Source organism: Pyrgilauda ruficollis, unplaced genomic scaffold, assembly GCF_017590135.1.
Source record: "Pyrgilauda ruficollis isolate IOZ18807 unplaced genomic scaffold, ASM1759013v1 scaffold6, whole genome shotgun sequence".
Classification (NCBI taxonomy): Eukaryota; Metazoa; Chordata; class Aves; order Passeriformes; family Passeridae; genus Pyrgilauda; species Pyrgilauda ruficollis.
In genome coordinates, this window is record NW_024527710.1 from 7931203 (window position 1) to 7956355 (window position 25153).

At 37.8% G+C, this 25153-nt stretch overlaps 2 protein-coding genes across 3 annotated transcripts in view; one reads left to right on the plus strand and one right to left on the minus strand.

Annotated features, from left to right (window-relative positions):
• ZZZ3 (zinc finger ZZ-type containing 3) overlaps positions 1 to 21859 on the plus strand; it is a 58324-nt gene extending 36465 nt beyond the window's left edge. Inside the window, exons 4-13 of one of the 2 annotated variants that reach the window (XM_041482996.1) lie at positions 5086 to 5224; positions 6622 to 6769; positions 6854 to 6969; positions 7265 to 7336; positions 7507 to 7608; positions 8575 to 8670; positions 12744 to 12896; positions 15685 to 15819; positions 18286 to 18386; positions 18750 to 21859. In XM_041482996.1, the coding sequence (XP_041338930.1) occupies positions 5086 to 5224; positions 6622 to 6769; positions 6854 to 6969; positions 7265 to 7336; positions 7507 to 7608; positions 8575 to 8670; positions 12744 to 12896; positions 15685 to 15819; positions 18286 to 18386; positions 18750 to 18894 (1207 nt within the window). In that variant the 3' untranslated portion in view covers positions 18895 to 21859. Of the gene's footprint in view, positions 1 to 5085; positions 5225 to 6621; positions 6770 to 6850; positions 6970 to 7264; positions 7337 to 7506; positions 7609 to 8574; positions 8671 to 12743; positions 12897 to 15684; positions 15820 to 18285; positions 18387 to 18749 lie in introns of both variants that reach the window. The other variant, XM_041482995.1, reaches the window with a different exon arrangement.
• Positions 21860 to 21878: 19 nt separating this feature from the next.
• The window catches only part of AK5 (adenylate kinase 5), an 83545-nt gene continuing 80270 nt past the window's right edge, over positions 21879 to 25153 (minus strand). Inside the window, exon 14 of the mRNA XM_041482997.1 lies at positions 21879 to 23262. Within this exon, the coding sequence (XP_041338931.1) occupies positions 23155 to 23262 (108 nt within the window). The 3' untranslated portion in view covers positions 21879 to 23154. The remainder of the gene's footprint in view (positions 23263 to 25153) is intronic.

Genomic DNA, 25153 nt, shown 5'->3' on the forward strand with positions numbered 1-25153 from the left:
AACCAAACCACTTTTAAATGACAGGGTTGTGTTTGATCTGATTCACAGGTTTCTCCAGGGAGCCAATTTCTTTAACTACAGCTCCTTGGATGACTTACAATTCTAAGTGCAATTAATGTTTTCCTTTCCTACATAATTTACAGTCTTTACATTTTTAATATCCAGTACTTTCTCATCTTAGCATCTAATGAAGGATGCTAATAATTTTTTAAAAATTGCTGTTAGTAGACCAAAGTCCAGAGTAATAAATGACCTGGGTATGGGAGAGCAGGTTGTAATCTGTACTTAGCTGGAGTGCCAGCAGATGGCAATGAAACAAAGACTTGCTCAAATCCTCCTGGTGACTAATAACCAGTTTTGTGTCAGAGCTCTTGGAAATACAAAATAACAAGGTTTTTGTATATATATTTTTTTAGCTGTGTTTTATTATGAGACGTGTTGTAAAACAGTTCCTGCCTGCACAAGAACTAATGAGTACTTCTAAATTACGGTACTCATTTTTTAGAGTCAGAGACCCCCAGAATTGACAGTACTGTACATTTTAAGATACTATGAACAGTATAAATGAAGAAATGCAGTTAGTTTTGGACATGGAAATTGATGACCACCAGCTGCACAGCATTTTAGAAGTCAAGAGGATAAATCAATTATTTATGATTAGGCATCAAAGTGCATATCTTTACAAGGTACTGAGTGATGTAAGGCAAGTGTAGCTGCTGAATTAATTTCAACTGACTTTGGATATTGATTTAGAATTTTTTGGGTTTTTTTTGATTGGTATGAATGTCATCAACAGCCACTTCATTTCCCCCACTAATTTGATTTAGCCTACCTAAAAGTTAAAATCTCTGTTTTGTACTATCAGTTGCTCACATCACTCATTCTACTAAGGATGTACTTCTCTTCAAGGGAGAAGAAACCTGCAGAAACCGTGGAGAGACTCTTTGACTGACAGACTCCAAAAATGAAATTATTTATTTAAAAATTCTGAATAATGTGGCTCCTTTTATAGGTCAGTGCCAAGTTATTTAGGATAGAAAAAAAGAGTTAGCTTAAGAAACATGCAGTTGTTAAGGCAGATAGATTCCATATTAATATAGTGTTTTCTAAAGGTTGCTGTTAGGTCCTGACATTGAGAAACTAAAATCTGTGATGTGACTCTGAGTACGCTGATGGGAAATGTAAATGCTGTTAGAAGGGAAAGAATGGGGGGGAGAGGCATTTTGAAAGTAGATTTCAGCAAATGGGATCAGTATGGACATAGGTCCCACTAAGACAATAGCTCTGCTATTCTCGGGTTTTGTCACAGGCAAGAGAGGAGGCTGCTGTGTCCCTAATCACTATTAGAACAAGATTCTTGGAAATTAATTGTGTGAGAATTAATTGCTTATGGCATGACTACCAGAAATCTGGCTCTGCTCTGTGATAATTACTTCATGGAGCAATCCAGAAGAGTGGAATACTTGTCACTGCAAAAGAAAAACTGAATCAGCAGGAATTTCTGCTGATCACTGTCAATCTGTAAGAAGCAGCTTTCCTTTTGAAATATTGGTCCCTCAAACCCTATGTTAATCAAGGTTTTTCAACAGAGATTCTGAAACTGTTTGGTGCTGTGGGGAATGATTCAAGTGTTCATCCAGAAGCTTCCTGGCAATTAACATGATGTAAGAACTTGCAAGAGTGTTTCAATACTGGGATTGTGGAAACAATTGCATTCTATGGAGTGAATATTTTCCTGCAAAGAAAACTGCTTTGGGTTTTGTATGTGCCAACAAGTTAGTATTTAGCGCTGAGGAAAGTGTAACTTCAGTCGGTGGAAGGGACCTGTCTGTGAGTTTACTCAAGAGTGTTTGGTTTTGGCATAGGATGTGAGATAATTTTCCTTGGTAATTCCTGACAGATTTTTCAGAGAAAGTGATGCAGCTGTAGCTGGATGATGTAGAGGTGGTTGCTCTTTGAGTGCCTCATTGAAGGGTGGAGCTGGTTTTGCAGGCGGTTAATGAGCTACTTTTTCTTTTAATAAAGACTTTTCAGTTTTGGAGAATTTTAACACAACTGCAGGAGGTAGTTTGGATCAGAATTGTCCTTACTTACCAAGAATCTGGAAAGATAGAGAGTGGAATTGTTATCCACTTTTAAAAATACTCCTGGAAATTATTCATTCACATGATCTCTTGCATAATGCAGCAGGAGCATTATGGTAGCATTTGAGCTAAGAGGCCAGAATTGCCAGAGGCTTCAAGGAAGGCCTCAGTGTTTGTGTTTTTATGTACCTTGCTGCTTTTTCAGAGAAATACTTGGCTTTATTACAGTCATACAGGGTGAGAGAGCCTGTACAAACATGTGGAAATAATAGATGTTCAAAACTTAAAAGAACATTTGCAGACATACAGCTCACTAAAAGGTCCTGTGGAATTTAAAAGGGATGTGCAGTGGTTTGGGGAGAAGGCAGTTCTGCAGCAAGTACCAGAATATGGAGTATGCAGAATGTGTATTTCAGGACTAGTAATTTTTTTTTTTTCCCAGGCAGTGAAAGATCCCCAGATCCCTGTTTTTGTGTATTTCAGTACTTCTGATACTCACTTGATAAAACTGCAGTCTTATTCTTTGGCTTCAGAATATATTAATGCATAAAAACTGAATATGGAAGTTAAAGTAAATAACTCCAAGTTAATCCATACCTTAGTAGAGGTACAAAAAAGTGCTGGGAAATCTTTTATTCTGAACAACTGGTTCAAAAACCCCTTTTCTCAAGTTGTAGTGCTACTCTGTAGCCACAGATCAGTATCACGTGACATATTTTTTGAATGATCCTGACATTCTTATATTTTTATTTAATTCCACAGAGACTGCTTCAGTGCGGTCACGTGAATGTTTTAATGAGGGAAGTAACTAAAGTTGAATATTCTTGGATTTGTGTTATTTTTCCCCAAGTGTAAATTCATCTCTTTCCATTCCGACTAAATTATTTAAAGTTACCTTATTAAGATGATTTCTTTCTTGCCTTTACACATGAATCATCATTAAATTATTGCTTCATTTAAATCTCAAACATGTGGTTGCTTTTTACTTCTATGTATTTACATGTTTTAAATGAAATTATTACTTTTTTTTCAATTTCATATAGAAAATCAATTGCTTAAATACAGTTTGAATAAATGAAGTAAAATGGCTCAAGAAAAAAAAAAGTTAAATACCTGCCTTTTTTTGGATGCAAATTTGTGCAGCTGCTGAGCCTCTGTTACTGCGGCTCTGTTAACACAAGTTTTGGCACCTGCTGATGGAAACAGGCTTTTTGTTGTCCAGGGTAAATCCTCTCCCCAGGTATCCTTAAGCTCTTCTGTGTTGTTACAGCTGCATCTGCTGGCATCCTGCCTGTTTGATTTCCCTGGAGCCTGCTGTGGGCAGGGTCTGGGTAAAATCCTCCATCCACAGCCCTGGCTCCTGTTTGCCTGGAACAGCCTGAGCCGTGCTGTTGTCCCAGGCAGTTCTGATGTGTCACCCTTTCTGTAAGCTGCTGCTGGAGTTAGTTTTTCACCTGCTGAAGAATAGCCACATTAATGATCTCACTTTATGCAGTGTTATTTTGATTAGAAGAAACTGGTGTACTTTCCCAGTCGTGAAAATATTCAGCACTGTTCAATATTAATGGCCTAATAAACAAGCATTTTAGGTCTTCGTTCCATGTGAACCGGAATGTACGTAGTAATAAATTCATAACAGAATCGTGTCCTACTGTTTTTAAACAAGCTCAGTATTTTAGTTTCAAACTTCAGAAAGTATAGCTATGTTTTATGTTTGTAAATGTTACATTTGAGTGGAAAGAAAATTACTTTTTCTCATGAAGAGGCAGCAGTTTAATGTCCAGGTAGAAGCTTAAATATTTGAAGGTACAAAGCCTGTATTTTGCCTTAAGACTGTTTGCTTCCATCCACTTAAAGCCTTAATTATTAGTGCAGTCAGTTAAAAAACTTGAATTACCTCCGTAAACTCTGGATCTTTTCTGTAGTACACATGGAATTAATTGTGCCAGGCTTGTCTTTGTTTTAGCAATAAGGGAACAGAAAGAAAATACATTGAAATACTGTTCTGGTGAACTGCTCTTACCTGATATTAGTATGTGTATTTTGTGCTGAACTAAATTACAGTTGTAATACAAAATGTCAGAAAACATTGGCATGAAAAAAGTTAATACATAATAATTTGCAACAACAGGGGCCATGGGTAGCAATGGGATTTCAGAAACTGAAGTGGGCAACTGTTACTTTAAAGCTAATAAAAGGTATTAAATGTAGTTAACTTTTTTAAAGGCTGTGTTAAAATGTCGTATGGTTTCCAGAGTCTGAGTTAGCTTTATGAAAACCAGTTTGGAATGCACTCATTACTGGGTGCAGGCGTGACAGTCCCACCAGTGATGCTTGACCCTGTCTGTTAAATAGACACTCCAAATTGCCTGTGACTCTGGGGGGGCACGTTTGAGACAACACTGACATTTTCATTCAGCTTCTGTATTCTTAGGGGAATCTGGTTTGAATTTATTTTGCAAATTACTTACTCCTTGATTTGTTGTTACATTTCAAAAATAATTCTCATATTCTGCCCTGAGGTGGGACTCCTATAAAATGCTGTGTTTATAAATCATTCCTGTCCAGCGTTTGCATGGTTGAGGGAAATGTTAAAATTCTGTGGCAGCCACTTGTATTGAAGCAGAAGGAAGCTAATGTTGAAGAGAAATTAGCTCATTTTGTTTGTAGTATTTTAACTTTGTAAGCAAAGCCTGTTGGTTACAGCTATTGAGAATATGAATATAGTTTGTCCCTGATATCATATTGTTTCAGCTACTCTAGAGTTTACAGGTTTAAAGGAAGCCACTTTTATATTTTCCCTTATGGGTTTATATAAATTCATGTAGTCGTAAAATCAATTCAATATATTTTTACTTTAATTCAGTAAAAATGTCTATGAAATGGTTCAGATAAGCTATGAAATCTGGTAGGTTCTGGCAGATAACCATGGCTAGTGTTTAGCTGGGGGGTGTCACTTTTAAAGGCAATTGCAGTGAGATGTTTTCCTTTGTCTCTGTAGTTATCAGAGACTGTTACAGACGATTGCTGTACTCGAGGCTCAACGTACTCAAGCAGTTCAAGACCTTGAAAGTTTAGGCAGACACCAGAGAGAAGCACTGAAAGATCCTATTGGATTTGTGGAAAGACTCCAGAAGAAGGTATTTCTATGGACTTTTCCTAAGTCTTCCTTGGAATTTTTTTTAATAATTAGTAATTCAGCCTCTGTAGAAATTGAAGAATAGATATATATACTTGCATAAAAATTATGAGCTCAAAATCTTTTAACTGCGGAGAAAAATAGCTCTTTGCTTTCTTACTAGATCTGTAAGGCATAGGTCTTCAATTATTTTATCAGATATGCTTCCTTTCCTTTTTTTTTTTGGTATGTAGAAATGTAATTGTTATATTTCTAGTTATAGTGTAGGTATTTTAAGACAACTTGAAGTCTACAGGTGACTGGAAGTATCAGATCAAAGAATTCTAATCTTTCTCATTTGAGAAATGAATTGTTGTGCTTTGAATTAATTTGGTAGGGTATGTTTAAAGAGCAGGAAATGTAGTCTATATTCTAAACCCAAAGTGAACACTAGAATGCATACCTGAGTTACAGATAATAGAATAGAACATTGTCTGATAGAGGAGAGTCCATTTCTATAAGGAAACATTTTCTTTTCAAGCTTTAAAAACCCCTGTAGTAACAGGAGTACTGAAAAAATGTTTTCAGCTTGAATCCTGTATCACTGCAGCATCTAGCACTGGCAAACAAAGGTTACCTTGTAGTGTGATAGCAACATGTATTTCAGTGAAGAATGAAGTTATGGTTCTCTTTTCCTAAGTTTGTAGATACCTGGGTCATATGTAAGCCCCTTGGTTTCAGTAGTTGTCTTTTCTTTTAAGTTTTGAGATGAGTTAATAGCATGCATGGTGTAAGAGTGTTGCATCTGATAGTCTCATTTTATGGGGAAATACCAATGACAGTTTCAGGTACTCTGGTGTACTTTTGTCCAAAAAGGACCAAAGGAATGATAGTCTTACAGTTGACCTTTAAATAAAGAGGTGAGTTTTGCAACAGTTTTGTTCTAGGCAGAAGTCAGCAAAATGAGAGCAAAATAGGCATAGATTTCTCTGATGGGGAGGGGTTGAGATATCAGATGATAAAACTCTGAATCTTTTGGGTTCCTGGATTAAGAAAGGTGCACATCCTGAGCTAATGGTCTGTTTAATAAAGGACAGTCAGAAACAGGTTATTGAAGTGTCAAACACCTGATTTCAGCTGTGAAATGCACACTTTAAAGTTTCATGCTCAATAAGCCATCATTGACCGTGCCGCTGCATATTTCGTATGCACTGTTGTGTATAATTCTTAAAAGATCTCACCTTCTCTTTAAAAAAAAATTGGGCTGCATGGCACTTCAGAAATTCTGGTTTTCCATTCTTCTGCCAAATAAAAAGCAGCATTGGGATTTGGAGCATTTCAGTATTTGTAGGTTTTGGTTTGGATATAAAGTGATTGCATTAAATATTGCTTTTTACTTTTCATTTCTTATTTTTTCAGGTTGATATGGGTCTTCCATTTCCTCAGAGAGTTGTTCAGCTCCCTGAGATTGCCTGGGACCAATACACCACTAGCCTTGGAAACTTTGAGAGAGAATTCAAAAACCGAAAACGTAACAGTAGGAGAGTGAAGCTGATTTTTGACAAAGGTAAAAGCAAGTGGGCATATGTTACAAGAAGGAAATGACCAGTGTGGAAGTTCAATAATTCTTCCTTCGTGTTGCCTGCAGTAGGTATCCCTGCAAGACCAAAAAGTCCTTTGGATCCCAAGAAGGATGGAGAGTCTGTTTCATACTCTGTCTTGCCTTTAAGTGATGGTCCAGAAGGTTCCACAAACAGTCGTCCACAGGTAGTTGTTCAAAAGGAAAGAAATAAAAAAGACAAAATAGTAATTTTAAATTTTTTTTCTTCTTTTGAGTATGGAATGTGTCTTAACTGTTATTTCAGATGTTCATATTGGTGATGACATGCCATTCCTGTACTCAAATCTTGGAACTAAGCTTTGGTTTCGACAAATTTTATTTTGAAGTCTCATGCTTTGGTTTGGTTTTGGTTTAACTTAAGTGGGAAGAGGGTTCAAATCAATTATACCAGCTATAATTTTTCTAAACATATATTCCATTATATGTCCTGTATTTGAGCAGATGATAAGAGGGCGACTTTGCGATGAGACCAAACCTGAAACTTTTAACCAGCTGTGGACTGTAGAGGAACAGGTAACAGGAAACTCTTTAATTTTGTAGCTGTGGCAACATACATGAGCATAAAAGCAAATTGTGTGCTAATGTTTATAGCACTTGGGAGATCAGAATCATGTATTTGGATATTTGACAGCTCATAACTGTACTTGGAAAAATGTATTTATTCCTTTTCACTGTTGATTTAGAAAAAACTGGAGCAATTGCTTTTGAAGTATCCACCAGAGGAGGTAGAGTCCCGACGGTGGCAGAAGATAGCAGATGAACTGGGAAATAGAACGGCAAAGCAGGTAACACGTAAAACACTTCCAGAAGTAATACCTTATCTTTACTTTTTTTTTTTTTAATACCAGTAAAGAAAATTCAGTGGATTTTCAGTAATCACTTCATCTTAAGAATGTAGCACCAGGGCCTTCATTTCACCAGTAACAATGGTGATCTCAAATACAGAATGTTAAATGTGCCCCAAAGCCCATGGCAAAGCCAAACCTAATGTTAGGTTCATTAGATCTTGACAGCATGAATTTAATTCTGTATAGCAAGTGTAGTGACACCAACTGTGCTCAGACTGAGTTACACTGTAGTGCCCAATTTCCGGCACCTCAGTACTCTAGAATGGGCAGACATGTAAATATCACAGACAGAAGAAGGACACAGATGAGGAGACAGCAAGTATTTCTGCATCTGACTTGTTGGAATTTTTCCCCTAAGATGGCAGAATTTCTCCATTTTGACCAGAAGTAAAAAATGCTGATGTTTTGTGTTTACAGTATTTTAATTTCTTTATTTCATTTGTATATTTCAGATAAAATTACAATTAAGTACTTCAGTATACTGGTTTTCCTCATTTGTGATCATATTTATCATATTTATCCACATCTGAAAAAATAGACATACTTATTTCATATATGGAAACCTACTTTCTGTGTGCTAACCATGGATAGCGTATTTGGCATTGCTAAGGAGTTTAGCTGCAGCAGGAAGTAAACTACTGAAGCTCTTTCTTTCACAATTTTTGCAAGATCTTTGTATTTTTAAAGAAGGGTAATTTTTTTCTCTGAAGGCTGTCAGAGCATCTGGAAATAGTATAAATGCAGCACTGCAAGATAGGTACCAGTTAGAGCAGTTGTTGTAAAGTAGAATCCAGAGGATTTCTTTTCCTGTTGTTCTGAATCAATGTAGCAACACTGGCAAAACTTTGAAGACATTTCATTATTTCATTTGACATTGAGTTGTTGTATGTTGGTTTTTTCTAGGTTGCCAGTAGAGTGCAGAAATATTTTATTAAACTGACTAAAGCTGGTATTCCAGTTCCAGGAAGAACACCAAACTTATATTTATATTCCAAAAAGGTGAGACAATATCACAGAATCCTGTTATTCTGTTTGCATTTATGTGGAAGTTGAGTTGGAATCAGTAATACTTTTAATAGATTAATAAAGTTACTTAATGAGGTAATCCTTTTCTTTTGCCAGTAGCACTATGGAGTGAATTGGATGTTAATTCTGGTTTCACAATGACAGCTCATTGAAGGTGAAGTGTTCAAGTTGCAGCTGAACAGGCAGGGTAGAATAATGGTCTTGGGGTACTTCTTCCTCTTTTTTAAGTTTACTATAACTGATCAGGAAGTGATAGAAAACCCTGTTGGGGAAAAGACAAGAAGCCTTGTAATTCGTACTGAACCATAATCTTCTAATTAATAAGACCATAAAAATTACATATGACTGAGCATGCTGAATTAGCTCAGGCATAGGCTTAAGGCCAAAGTGTCCATTAAAATACAGTGCTTTTCTGATCTTGGAATGGATGAGAAAAAATATGGTCCCAAAAAATCCTAATTTACAAAAGCAAAGACTAAATTTCTGTGCAGATCAGTCACATATTTTGATTTAAATAATCTTCAAGGTGCTCTTGGGTACTAATAAGGTCCACAGACAGTAAAAGAGGACAGTCTCAAGTTTCATGGGCATTTTATTTATTGGGTTTGGGGTCTTTGTTTACTCAGTATTTACAAAACTTCTTCAAAACCTCTTACAGTGGTATTTTGTGGAGTAACATTACTGATTTGCATCCAGGTATCCACGATGTTTTCTGATAAATAATAAACTTTCCATTGATTCTACAAAAAGACAAACTTGCATATTTAGTTCTTCGCAAGGTTAGAAACAAACCTGGGTGGATACAAAGATCTGCCACAGTTGGTGTGTAATGATTTAAAGTGTTACACCCCTTAGTTGTCTCCTCATATTCTCTGAAGTTACTGCAAACAGTAAGTGCTTGTATTGGAGCCTTTCCAGTTTGCCATCAATCATGGTAATACCATTTTACTTTCACCAGGGTTTTAATCTACTGTTGTGCTCTATAAACAGAGGCAGGGAGGGCGCAGACATGACGTCTGCCACTTTGTCTATTGGAAAAGTGCTTTCCGGTAGAAGAACCAAAAAGCCAGCTGGAAACAGTGATACCTTAAATACTGTGGAGGCTTTCTGTCAGAATTCCAAATTACATAAACAGTTGGGGTTAATTTCTGTAGTATAATAATACTGTGTGGCTGATTTCAACAGGCATGGAAAATTCAGTTCTGAATGTTTGAGTTCTTTATGTCACTCTACCATTTACAGTTACCTTGGTCATGCCTTTTGTTCTTTCCTGTTAATTTTGTTTGGAAAGACCATCATTACAGAATGTGTGTAATGTTATCAGGCAGCAGATCACTGTATTTGATAAACACTGGGAGTACTTAATCAGTCGATGTGGGACATTTTAACTGTATTTTTCACTAATTTGAACAGTGATCACACCGTGGACAAAGCCAGTACAATCAAGAGCAAAACATGTTTTCTCTGAAATTCTTAACAATCTCATATTGCAAGAGTAATAATCCCATCATGCAGATTTTTCTTAGGTTTCTGTCTAGAAGATATCCAATATTTAGGTCAGTTTTAGCAGTGTGATTCACATCCTTATTGCCAGGTCACAAGAGTAAGGTCATTCTGCCCTGGTTTGTATTAAGCAGCATCCCTGTGTTATATTTGTATCCTGTGTAAGAAATAAAACAGATGAAAAAGGGAAATAGTGTATGTGGAGAAATTGAGCTCTCAGCCTGCTGATAGAGCTGTGTGCTTAGCGCACAGACTGACAGCACCATACCAGCTTAGTTACTCCCAGGTCTCCAGTGGAGGTATAAAGTGGCAGAAAGGAAATGCAAGGGCTGTTGGAAGCCTGGGTCATGCCTGTCCTAATTTTGATATTTAGTAACTGTAACTGCAGTGTATCTGCTTTATTGCCTGTAATAGAAGTTTGAAAACTGGATGCTAATACTTAAAGCACATACCTATGGGAAAATAAGAAAAATAGACATCTTTAATGTAAAAATTTGTGCCAAAAGGGATGCTTCACGAGAAAATACTTGCATTTTTTTTTCCACGGGGATTGTTCAATTTGCTTTTTCAAAATGCTTACTGGAGAGGTTAGAAGCCTGTTCACTTGTTGAACATTTTGTTGAAGTTAACTTTGTATATCTACTCATGTGACATATGTCTCTTCTAACTAATGATACTGGAAATTAAGCAGGATGCATCAGTTAATTTTCCTGTATAACCATTACCTACTACTGGTGAAAATAAAACTGGATCAGAGACTTACGACTCTAGTATTCATTTCTTCAATCATGGCTTATCATTTTCAATTTAATCCTTATATAATATCATTAGTGCACCTGCTTTTAAGCCTAATCTAGAGATATATTTCCCACAGGGAAAATTATCTTTAACTGTCTGCTTTTAAGTAATATTTTAGTTCATTCTTCACCAAAGGAAGAGAATTCAAATCCTGAGCTGAATTTGTAGGTCACAGCACTGTTATGCATGGCAGTGCTGCTGTATAAGCACAGGCAGAGTTTTCCTTTCCTGACTCCAGATCTAGTATTGAATGCAGATCTGCTTTCTGTTAACAGAATACGTAAATCACTGTGTCAGCTCAGCCTGAAATAACATTTATACATGGACGTATTTTACAGAGGTTTGAAATTTTAAGGGAAATCATAAAAGCACCAAAGCACAGGTAGCTGGTGATCATAAGGCAGAAATTGGAAAAGTCCAACACAATAGATATAGTACATTAGTCTTAGAAGAAATTGGTTTTTTTGCACTGTAGTAGCTGTTCAGATCAGAGGTACCACTTTCCAGTTGTTACTACAGACTCATCTCGTCCATTAAGACTGAACAGAGCTAATCTCAATTCCTCCTGGTGCTTCTGTCTGCATAGATGCATTCCCTGTCATCTGTGTCATCTGTGCCTTCAGTTTTTAAACTGTGCACAAGTGTAAAATAATGCTACATCCCTCTTTAGAGATAAAGGGTTGTACTATAATACCACAGGTTTGTAGCTGATACAGGAACCTTTTGGGATAAAAGCTCTTGCTCAAAAAGGAGAAAGTACTAACTATTGCAAACATTCCTTTTGCTTTAGCTGTATGAGCAGCTAGGCACTGTGTGAAACAATCCTTACTTTTATGATTGTTAGAAAAAAACACTTTTCATGTTTACATTTTTGATTCACACTGTAGGGTTTTTTTAAGTTGAGGAATGTAAGTTTTGACATTAAATGTCAAAATGCTAGTCTGGAAAGCAGCTAAGTAAGGGGTTGAGTCAGTTTCATTCACCCCAAATTCTTCTTTTTGATATCTAATATTATCCCACTGGGGAATAAGTAATAGGGGCTGAGTGCCTTTAAGTAACCTCCTTTAAAACTGGCATCATTCTACACCTTCAGACAGCGTTAAAGTTGAAAGTTTCTAGATGTGCACTAATGGAGTAATTTATTTCATCTGATGTTTTTTATGTTCCTTTTTCATGCAGTGGGAATGAAAACCTTTAGGGAGCAGTTCTTTCTAACTCTTAGAATCCTCTTTTTATTGCAATGAATTGCTTTGTCTTGCCTGCACTGGGACAATAGGTCTAGACTGGGTTTTTTTCTAAGGCACAAGTACAAGAAGTTGATGAGTGTCAAGCATGGACCTTTTGGCTCTTGGACCTGTGCAAAATTACTTCCTTGCTTAGTCTCACACACTGTTGGAAGTTTTTGACTATTTTTGCTCTCTGATCCTCAGTCTTCAAAATTGTAACAGCCTTACTTTCTGTTTTGCTGTCGGTCTCACCTGTTTAGATGGTCAGGGGTTTATGGTAAGGGCTCTTTCTTTGCTGCATTTTGGCCAAAGCACTGCACTGTTCATTGGATTCTACTTGTTATGGGGGAGAACTGTAGCTGTAGGAGGCCATGGTGCAGAGGTATAAATACAAGTAATTGGAAGCATCATAGATCATTTAGTGTGAAAGAACAAATTCCAGGCAAAGTTTTATCAATGAGGATTATTTAAATAGTAGCCAAGGAATGTTTTTAAAAATATGCCATTTTTTCACTGTAGTCATCAAGTAGACGGCAACATCCTTTAAATAAACATCTTTTCAAACCTTCAACTTTCATGACATCTCATGAACCTCCAGTTTATATGGATGAAGATGATGACAGATGCAGTTTTCATAGCCATATGGACACTGCAGCAGAAGAGGAAGTATCGGTATGTAATTTAATCAGTCACAGAATGTCTTGCTTGCTGTCACTTTGACCTTGTTTTGTGTTTAATAGATAAGGCATCTTCACCATAAAATATCATCAAGGAAGTATTAAATTGTAGTAAGATTCATGAGCCATTTTGAATTACAAATGCATTATTAATGTAACAGTCTCTGACAGCAAAGAATTTAGACCAAATCAGGAAGGAAGTCTGTAAGTCATAAACAGTTTTGTCCTGAAATATCTCGAAGAAGTTCTAGTTGCATATTTTTAGTAAGTGATCTAGTATGAGAGAGGTTTGAAAATCATGCAGATGATATAGTTGGGATTCTGGTTAAAGATGTGTTTTAGAAAGGTTACATAGAGCTCTGGTAAAATTCAAATGCTATTGGCGTCACTGGTTTTTTTTTTAATCTTCTACTAGCTGAATTAATTATGAATTTTGTAAAATCCACTTTAAAGTGTGAACTAACAGAGTGAATTGGCAATCAACAAGCATATTTATGCATTCTTAGAGGCAAATTCTAGTCGACATCCTAACCCAGTGAATTGCTGCATCATGGAGTGTACTACTTTCCTAATTTATCCCTTGCAATAATACCACAAGAATTTAGACATATGTTGTTCCCATTTCCATACAGAATCATAGAGGAATTATATCCTACTGCTTGGGAGCTTGGCAAGTTTCACAGCTGGTGTGAATCACTGTGGTTTTCCTGTTTTCTTTAGACTGAAGAACCTGACTAGTTAATTCTGTATTTTTTTTTTTTTTTTTTTTTGGTGAGCCTAGTGGCATCTTGTGTGTGAAAAGCTTGTTGCATAACACAAGTATTGAGGCCACCTACTATCAGTCCATTCATTTTCTTTACTGACTTTTTTACCTGCACTGCATAGTCTTCCTTAAGTATCACATTTACTTATCTATTTCCTAGTCTTAATTCCCACCTGTGCTCATTTTCTGTGTTCTCTCTGTGATGGTCTTCCAGCTCATTCACAGCCATTCCTGATAACTTTGCATATTCCAATAAGAATCTTAAGAGGCCTGGAAAGTAAAATGCATATTGGAAGAGATGCAGTGCAACTGCTTTTGAGCTAACATGCTTTTGTTCTGTATTGGTTTTAAATATATATTTTCTAATTTTTCTGAGCAGTTTTTGAAACATTTTGGTTTTGCCATGGTGCCCTAACTCATAATTAGTGGTAATAGTGGTCATGTGCCACACAGAGACATTATTTTAATTTGGCATAATTTTCTTCCTTCATTAGAGTAACATTTCCAGATAGATCCAGTTCTGGCTTTCAGTAAGTTAGACACAGGGAGCTCAGTTACCCAAAAGATCCCCACAATCAGTGAAAAATAATAGCAGTTTGGAAGCAAAAAGGGATTGTAAACTATATTCAAAATGGATGTACAGGATTCTGTTCTAGTGTTGAAAGTCAGTATCTCTTAGACGGTTGCTATCTTGGAGAAAAATACTTTGTGTCATTTAGCAGAAGAAAAGCAGTGTAGCAGGAAAAAATGGTTTTCTTTGATTTCATAGTGGAATTACCACATGCTTTTCCTGTGTAAAGACAGAAAGATTTGCCTGATTATTACCAGTCATGACTATTCCTGAAAAATTATATGTTGGTATAAACAAGTTATTTTCAAGTGAAGACCCACTATTGCTAACAGAGTTCATTTACTCTTCAGTTATGATTTCTTAATTTTGTGAGTAGTCTAATTATTGTAGAACACAGCTATTTACTATTCCAGAATGAATTGTCCACACAGGGAGCTATTAAAGCATACTTTATTCAGTATACAGTTTTGTGGCAGGCAGTTTTTCTCAGAAAAACTTTTGAGATTTGTGTTGAAGGTGAATCCCTGTTTTATATTAAAGAAAATGTAGCTTATCACTACACAACTGAATTGTGTCATTTAACCATAACTTTTCTGAAGTTTGCAGTCTAGTCCTTTATATAGGTTCATAATTGCAATTAAATAATTGATAAGGCCTTTTGGAAATGTAGTAAAGCCTCTTTCCCTCACTTCCTTTAATAAACTTACTAAATAATACAGAATCTTCTGTCTTCACAGATTCATAAAAAGAAATGGAAATTACACATTCAGGCTACACTAGAAGAATTTTAATCTCTATCTTGTAGTTGTAGTTGTTTTCCCTCCCTGAAGGTTCCTGTCAGTGTAGGATGTGAAAACTGCTCTGTATCAGTAAAAAAATTGTCATCTCTGAAAACAGGTGACATCTACCAACTACAGCTGCTACTGTAGTTAAAATCATTACCTTGAAGTGAGCATCTGAACTAGAATTAGATCTTCTGTCCTTTCTTAGCAGATCCTTAACCTTTATTGGAAACTGTGAGAAAAAACAGAATTTGCATGTCTTTGAAAAAGAGAGAACCATTTGTTGTACCTCTCTGGCAAAGATGTCTGCACTGGCCTGCAGGGAGACAAACTGCTTCATAATTTATGAAAAAAGGCAGTCTGTTTTTATAAGCTGTTAAGAGACAGTAAAGGGATAAAGGGAGTTGGATAATTGTGAGTTCTGCTCTTTCAATCATACATGGTGCTTCTCACTGCATTTTATTCTTACCAGTAAAGGTGCGAAGTTAATACTGGATATGGGTGTTAGGTTTTAAAAATATTTTTCCAGTGTGTTAGAATAATGCCATCATTTTCTTAAACACTGTTAATCATACATAGTGATTTATGGAACAAATTCATGTCTTACTAGTTACTGTATTCCTAAGTAAGAATATTTTTCTGGTTTTTTTTTTCTTAACTTGAACAGGATGAAGAGAGTATTCCAGTCACATATCGAGAGTTACCCGAATACAAAGAACTGTTAGAGTTTAAAAAATTGAAGAAACAGAAACTCCAGCAGATGCATGCAGAAAGTGGGTTTGTGCAGCACGTGGGATTTAAGGTCAGTGCCAGAGATGTTCTTCTGTTGCTCAGTGGAATGTAGAAGTTTTCCAAGAGAATGTGGTTTGAATTTCCTGAAAAGATTCCATTGATTATAGCAAGTTTGTTCCTTAGTGCTTGTTCACTGAGTCTGTTTTCCCTCATTTTCTTTAAGAAAAACAGCCCACGTAATTCACTCTTTCTGGTAGCTCAGCTTTCACTGAATGCTGATGTTATATGGAAATTAATAAACATGCTGTCTTTTTCTCACCACATTAAAATACAGCTTGTATTGGAGCCTTGTTAAATCATGATAGAATTCCATTTGACACTACATTCTGTTTTGACAGTAATTTATTAATGATAATTTTCTGATTATGAATTTGGAGTAATTTTGCCTCCACCTGAGGCCAGAGAAGGGACAGAGATTTTGGATAATAGATTAATAATTTTTTAATAAAACAATATTTATGTAAAATTAAGATAAAAACCATGAAGTTAAACTGATGTGTTGTCCGAGCAACAACCATTAAGAGACAACATGAAAGAAAAGGCAGTCTGGAAATCTTATTTTCTGGTTTGCAAGGGATTTTGTGTCTAACTGGTTACTGTAGCTGTTGGGACAGGTTTTCTAATTTAGTGTTATGGAGATGGATTTATTTTAGTTCAGGGTTCAGTTCAAATTGACTGTAAAATTAAGACAGCCTCGTCACTTGATACTGACAGATTTAAGTTATGAGACCACCAAGGTGTTTCTTATTTTTGTTGGTTTTAGTTGGCATGGTATTAGTTTGGTATTTCATTTCGTGGGGATTTTTTAAATAATATTATTAAAAATAATAATTTTCTTCCCCCAAAAATTTTAAACTTCAATCAGGCAGACCAGACTTTAACAAACTGCTTTTTCTACATAAAATTGTCCTGAGAAGTAAATTGACATTACACAGTGTCAAGCATTTGAAGTTTGAAAGTTTCTTTGCATTTGAGTTTGATTGTATTATGCATTATAGTAAGCTGAGAAATCAGGTGATTATGGGCTGTTTTCCCTCAGGAAATTCAGTCTGTGAGCTGGACAGACCTCACCTAATAAGCAGCCATTGAGAGCAGTTTTGGTTCTGCACAGCCTTTGGCCTCATTTACTACACATTATTCAACCTGTGCTTTGAATATTGAATTATTGAATCCCTTGTGGGCTTTTTATGGTTTTCACTGCTATAATATCCAAGCAATTTGCAAATACTTCTTTTCTTCATTAAAAAATGAAAGGCATAGTATTATTTCTGTTTCACAGGTCAGAGGGGAGCTGGAGCACAAAAATTAAGGTCAAGGCTTCCACTGTCTTGGTTCTCAACTTCAGATAACTGGAGCCAATTTTTCAGTTGTAGCATTATTCTGAACTTGGTATTTTCAAAGAACAGCTCTTGGTGTGCTTGGTCCCTCCTCATTCTCAGCCCTCACACTCAAAAGCCGTCTGTGGACAGAAGGGGTGCAGCTGTGGCAGGGGTGTTTGTAACCCTGAGTGCCTCAGTGGGGGCAGGAGCAGCTGCTGTGCCAGTGATTCCAGTGGTTCCAGAGATGCCGAGACAGCCAGTCAGGTTCTGAGAGATGGATGGAGGATGAGCTATGGGAGCACAGTCCTGTTTCCCACAATCTGTTTTACTTTTCAGTCCTGTCTCTGCAGCACTCTTCGTAGTTTAGGTTTTTGAAAAGCTCTCCTTGCCTCCAAGTCCCATTTTCCTGGTTTCTTGTTTTTGATCAAATACTTCTGCATTTCTGTCCCTCTTCTGTACCACTGTGAATTTTTCATCTAGTCTTTCATGTTTTGTTTTTACTTTGTCGTTTTTTCTCTTCATGCCACACTCTTGCACATGGGATCAGTTCTTGTCACCTTGCTCAGTTTTAGTTCCAGACCTCTGTTTCCTTCTCTGAACATGTTATTCCCCTTCCTTCCGGGCCATCTGGTTTTTAGTTCCAGCCCACTCATGATGTGTTACTGCATTTCCTGAGCTGGAAAGGGCATCAGTGTGCTCTGTTGTGCCCTGATTCACAGCCCCCAGCAGCCCAACAAGCTCTCCTGGTCTGGTCATATTGCTTCCCTCTGCCATGGAAAGGCTGACATTCCATGTGGCTGGGCTTGTGTGAAACATCTTCTCCTTGTGCTGTGTCACAGCAGTTCTTGGAGCCACCTGAGGATAAGAGGGTCTGCAGGCAGGGCTGGGCTGCTTTTCTCGAGCAGGGTGATGCCAAGGTGGAGCATTTGGGGAGTGGGAAGCAAGGCCAAAGGTTGATGGATCCTCAGGCCTCTGGAGGGCCTCTCCTGGAGAATGAGGACTTCTTTATCCACGTGGTGAGGAGAATTCAGCTGTGGGGGCTGGCAGTGGCACAGGGACACACAGAGATTGCCTTGGGGTGAATTGGTGTGCACTGTTAGCATGGAAGTGCTGCCTCCAGCTGCTGCTCTCTCAGTGCTCTTCCATCTGCTCCACAGTGTGATAACTGCGGGATTGAACCTATCCAGGGTGTTCGGTGGCACTGCCAAGACTGCCCTCAAGAAATGTCCTTGGATTTCTGTGATTCGTGTTCTGACTGGTGAGCAGCCTGTGCTTCTACGTGCTATTTGTCATTAGATTGAATCTCTCTGCTGCAGAATTGCTATGTAGGGTGGAAATCTTTGCTCCAGCACAGGACACGTATACCCTGTGTTGAATAAAGTGGAAGATAATTTAGCATGTCTTTGTGGGCATTTGTTAGCAGATTCTGGATGTATAATTTATTTTTTTTAATACACCAGGCAGATAGGTTTGGTACAGTTAAATGGGGAGGGAATTAGACTTTATGAATGAACTGCTATCCAATTTGGTTTGAATCTGTTAATATGATCACTGTTTCTGAAAGTTAAACATAAGGAAAGTATTTGACTTTTAAACTGTTATCTTTTTCTTTCCCTTGCAGTCTGCATGAAACAGAGATTCATAAGGAAGATCACCAGTTAGAACCTATTTACAGAGCAGAGACATTTTTAGACAGAGACTACTGCATGTCCCAGGGCACCAGTTACAATTATCTTGACCCAAACTACTTTCCAGCAAATAGATGACATGGGAAGCAGATCTACCAACTTGGGTTTACTATCCTCTTTGAAAAATAACAATGGCACCATTGTTAATTCTGTGCACATTTTGGAAAGACTGCTTTCCCTGAAATGTCACTCACAGCATGACAGCTTCCTGGGTGTACTTGTCAAACTACAGCTTTGAGCTGTCATGGTTCTAGATCACTGAACAGCAGCTGAACATTCCTAGTGTGCAGAAGGTTTCACTGGGAGACTTTTCTTTCACCACATTAGTCACTTTTAGGTGGTGAATCTAAACAAAAGAAACACATACAAAAGGGTGAGCCAGAAATGAGAGCACACATTAAAGACAGAGTAAATTCCAAAGGCTTTGAAGAACTTGGTTATAATGAGATCCAGAGGAGATGAAGTATTTATATAAAAACAGTTTAGTAGCTTGCAGTTTTGTTGTGAAATAGTTTTCAGCACAGTAACTGACTTCTTTAGGCAAGGTTTTAACCAATGACAGTGTTTGCTTCTAGGCTGTACTCTAAAAATACTCACTGTCTCAGCAATGGTTGGCTACGGGCCTTTATTAAATTGGAGCTGCTTAATCATGTTGACCTTCAATTTTTTAAATTTTTTTTTAAACCACAATGAACTCTATTTACCAACAGTGAAGCACTACAGGGGGCAACTGTGGCATTGCTTCCTTAACCAGCTCATGGTGTGTGAATGTTATAAAATTGTCACTCAGATATATTTTTTAAATGTAATGTTATATAAGATGATCATGTGATGTGTACAAAATATGGTGAAAAGTGCCAGTGCTAGTAACTGTGTAAAGTCTCTAATACTCAACATTTACTCCTTTAAAATAAAATACACAGCCTTCTGCCTCTGTATTTGGAGTTGTTAGTGCAACTCATCAAAGAAAACTGCCTAATATAAATCATATATATGGTAATAATTTTTCCTCTTTTGTAGTCTGCACAAGATCCATGAAAGATTGTATTTTTATTACTATTTAAACAGTGATTAAATTTAGCCTGAGCAGTGAGCAAGGGTTCACATGCATTCTTTTATACTGCTGGATTTTGTTGTGCATCATTTAAAACATTTTGTATGTTTCTTCTTATCTGTGTATACAGTATGTTCTTAAATAATGTTCAATTGTCAGGAGAACTGTGAGAAATAAACTATGTGGATACAGTCTGTTTATATATAGAATGCTTGCTGTGACTTCCTTTCTGTGTAGTTCTGACTCTTTAATCAAGATGGAAAGTTTGGACAGGACCCTTGGATCGGTCACCCGGCGCCGCCTCTGCCGCTCCCGCCCGGGGCTCGTCCCGCTCTGGCCCCGGCAGGATTAGCATTCCAGTTCTCTCCTTCCTCACTCACAGACTTCTTTGTCAGACCACAGAAAATCCAGATTTTAGTAGCCTTGGTACAGTGTATACCATTGTCTGAGAAGCTTTGTAATTATTGTGACATATTTTACTTAATATATTTTTTATTGAAATGTATAGCTTGTGATTCAGAAACACTTGATTATTTTATAACTGTAGTAGACTTCCAGTTGCTTTGAAGCTAGAATACTCAGAGCAATTAGCTAGAAAACAAAACTAATTTGACTTCAAAAGATGGCAATAGGAAGGATAATTGGCTGGCTGCACCTAGTAACTTTAATTACAAATTGGTCAGTATTTTTGCAGTAACTTTAGGTGTAGCTATTTTTGGCTTCAGAAAAAAAAGAATGTAGGCATTTAATCTATTTAGAAAGTAATACAGTACAGTTACTAAAACACTGAGCAAGTATGATATGTAAGCATATCTTATGTATCTCTATACTTAGATAAATTTAATAAACCTTAAAAAAACACAACACAAAACTCACATGATGTATTTTAGTTTTAATTGAAAAAGATACTGCTCTGAGAGGCTTTCTAAGACCATAAAAATATGCTTTCCACATCATTCATGGTCTTTATAGGAAACTAGAGTTGGTGAAGGTGTATTATCAGGAAGAGGATCTGTGGTAACATTCATTTTCTGTTTATATCCTGAAAAAATAATGGGAATAAAATAAGAAAAGCGAATTAGAGAAAATAGTCATCAGTTTAGGATAACTTGGAAAGAACAAAAGATCTTGGTATCCTTGGAACAAGGTTGGAAGCCAAAGGATAATTTCAAGTCTGAATCACTCAAGAGTGTCTTGGATAAGTCCTATTTTATTGAATATGTATAAATATTAATGTTTCCCTATGCATGCATATACAGCTATTGCTCCTGCATACATTATGAACGTATGCAAATAGGTATCTAATGCACATAACACCAAATCAAGCATGGGATTTTTTTTTTTTGGTTTTTTACACAGAAAAGACAGAAGAAGCAGAAATAAAAATTAAAGTGTATGGTGAATAATTTTTGTAATTCGATTTTAAAAATCCCAACAAAATAGCAGCTGTATGTTGCCTTTGTTCCCATCCTGCACAAGTGTGAGACTCCACACTTTATAACTTTTACTGTAATTAAATATCATAGAAAATACTCCAGAAAACCTACCCAGATGAATTTGCAACTTTGTGGTAACTGCAGTGTGTTCTACTTCTAAAAAGCAGCAGCAGCAGCTGTTGGTGTGTCAGGGCTGGTGTGGCCAGAGCTGCCCTGGGGAGCTGCCGTGGTTCTGCAGGCGCTGCTGCTGCTGCTGCTCAGTGCCATGGCTGGAGCTGGAGAAGCACTTCCAGAGCACCAGAGGTAAAATGTAGGCTATAGAAGGACCCAGGGAAGAAGGAACATCCATGATATGAAGGATAAGAACATACGTAAAACAGACCCTAAAAAATAATTGAATTGGCATCTACAGGGCAAATGCTAAGGAAGAAAAGGAAACAGAAGAATCTGCCCTGATTGGAAAAAGGACATACTCTGTAAGCATGCTGATTTGAGCTATATTTTCAAGTCATGTACTGTGCTTTGAAAAGGATTAAACCCACATATACTGTAACAGAAATCATTACTCCTCATTTTTGTACATGTTTTATTTGTATTATGTCTTCATTACAAGAAAGGTAACTTTAAAAATGCAAATCTGCTACATAAAGTACACCTTTGACATTACAAGCAATCATGCAACCCACTTTCACTGTAAATTCATCCAGTAGTTCCAGTAAGAGGATGCAGTTACTTTACAGCAATGTCAAACAAGCTTTTATTTAGCTGTCAGTATTACCAAAGAAACTCCACAATATTTTAGTTAACCTAATGGAAATACGATAGCACTTTTACAGACTTTTTTGCAAATTACAGATAAATGGCTTACTAAAGGTGCAAGCAGTACGAATCAAATAATCCCTGACATTTTCCTGTTTTTTGGTTTCCCACCCCACCACACCTTCCCAAGTTTTGGCAATGCCAGTACAAGACAACAGATGATGATCTGAATTTTGCATTTAAAATACTTCCAAAGTGAAATTCAAAGATGACATGAGATGTTCTGGCTCATAACCAACTTTATATATGGACTTTAATAGCTATAGCACAAGTGCTGTTAATATGGATCATTACTGGATTGCACATTTAACTATACAATACAATACATTCTCAGCTCACAAAAGTGGGAAGTCAGTTATAAAATCGTAACATTCCCAGCAGAAGACAAGACTGTCTCAAAAATGGTGTCTGCTTCCCAATAATGGGTTGACAGACTTCCACAACATTCAGCTGTATCTTCAATGAATTTTTCTCCTTGCAACAGTGTTCTGGGGACGTGTGAAAAGGTTATTTTAACTTGCAGCTTGACTAATTCCAGCTCTCTTAGAGCTGCGTGTTACAGAGAACAGGTTTCAGGCACTAAAGCCCAAGAACAAGCTAAGTGACACCACAAAAATTAATGCTGTTAATAAAAAGAAAATCATAATCAATGGGAAACTTGTATGCAATAACCCTAATGTCAGTCTGCTGGACAGCGACGGGTGGGTGGAGAGCTCCCTGCTGGCCAGGCACTGCTCTGTTTCCCATGGAATGTGTGTGACCATGAAATACAAAACCAGAGCTGCTGCTCACCTTGCTGCTTTTAGCTCATGAAGAGCAAATGCCCAAGAAAACAAAATACAGTTCCCAGAGTGGGGTTAGCATACAGACCACTTTCTGTTGAGTGTACTTGCAGAACTAAGATTTCATCTAGAGTAATGCCACGTGCACACATTCCAGGCACCTCTCAAGGGAGCAGCTCTGCTTTGACCAGCAAATCATGGCTGTGGGGTGCATGTGGGCAAGGCTGTGTACACACCTTACACACCATTACTGCATTTCTGATGAAAAAAATGCTGCCTCTTCCTTTTTCAGAAAAGAGTCAATTGTCTTGCAGATTTCCAGGAAAACATCCTCCTGTGTTCCTTCTGCATCAACCTGTGAAGCACAAAAAAACCAGTTTTGATTAAGTTACAAAGATTTATCTCAGAACCTAAACACTGCAACAAAAAACTGGTCTAATATAAAATGGAAGTTGTCCTGCTTCATGGTAGAAGCATTCTAATGTAGAGGAGCAGCTTAATAAACCAGGTTACTCATTTTGTTTCCACAGATTTCTGTAAGAGGTTTCTGCAGGCTGGATTGTCTGTAGCAAAGTACAGCAGTCAAGTGAGGGAGCTTTAAGTACTCATGTTTTAAAGTAAAGTTACACCTTTGATGCAGAGCAGTTGCCAAGGTCTCCTCCATCACTCCAGCCTGGTGAGGTCCTTCTGAAGGGCTGCACAGCACTCTGGGTTTTGGCCACTCCACAGTAACTTAGCAAATCAATGTATTCAAATGCATTTGTATTTGGAAACTTGGTGAATTAGTTCTGGTTTTATGACATCCTTTGACCCTATCTTTTAGAAGGGCACTGCTTTTGTGGTATAAGAACTTAACTTTCATTGAAGCAATTTTTTTCTTGAACACCCCAAAGATTCAGTTTTCTGACCAAGCTATTTTTCATTTCACTGTACTTCACAAAAACAAGATGAATTTACTTTCCTGTGCTGAAGATGAGAGCTGCATTTCAGCACAGAGGAATGGCACTTGCAGCCAGTAATACCTGTGTTCCTTGGAAAGCATGAGGCAGAACTGAGCTGTTCTGAGCAAGGAGTTTCATGACCATCCCATGCTGTGTCACCTGAGGAAGGAGAGCTGTCTTCAGCTCTCACAGCAGTGACAGAAGCAGCTTTCACACCGGCTGTGTACTCCATGCAGATGCTTCTGCTGATTATTCCTTTCCTCAAATGCCTGCTGAGTTATTTGGTCTTTACTCAAAAGCAAGATTCTTCTCTGCTTCTCCATGCTTAGTCTTTCATGCATGCATGACATGAAGTTTGCACAAGATTAAAAGGACCCATGACAGCTTTGTGAAAGGATCTTTTTCTGAACTGCTGCATTTTCATCTCCAAGTTGCTGACTAGAAAGCCAGACAATTGTAGTGTTTGAAGGGGGCATCCTTGCCTATAATACTTTTTGCCATCTCTGGTCTGCAGGAGAATTAAAGGAATTTCATGTTCAAATAAATGTATTTTTAAATAGGCCAAGAAATTCTGCTCAGATATGATGTTGTCTTGCAGCCAGCTCCTGTACAGCAGTCAATGTACATCTAAGTCCCTTGGTGCTGAGTCTTGTGTGGGAGTCAGCAGCTGCTCCTTGCAGAGCTCCAGCAGGGACTGCAGGCACTCTCCAGAGCTTGGGTTTCACTCTCGGTGGCACCCGCAGATGCTGCGAAGTTCGGTCCCTGTTGCATCCTGTGGGAAGTGCTGGCACATCTCACCAGCCTATTCCACAGCCAGAGCTCCAGCTCTGGGTACCCAGCCAGGCCAGCCTTCAGGAGCTGAGCCTGCCTGGGCCCTGTCCCCTCGGGCCCACTGCAAGGGTGTGTGACAGCGGGAGCTGAGCTGCCCTCGGCACCCGGGCCAGCTCCCAGGCCTCCTCACTGCCCTTCATGCTGCTGCTGCTGCTGCTGCTGCTGCTGCTGCTGCTGCTGCTGCTGCTGCTGCTGCTGCTGCTGCTGCTCTCTGTAGAGCTGAGGCAGAGGCAGGCATGTGCTGATGCCTTAGAAAGGGCAGTTCCCCCACAAGGGCTGCACCTCTTTCAGAAGTGGTTAGAAGTGGGGGGTACTTACAAAGGCAAAAAGAGAAAATGGGAGTGATGAACCATTCTGAACCAAATGTCTGTTTTCTCCAGTTAAAACAAGACCAGCAGCTGCCATCTCACCTGCTATAAAACACCCGGTTTGGCCTGTCTCAACTGCCAAGACAGCTATTTTCATATGGCTATC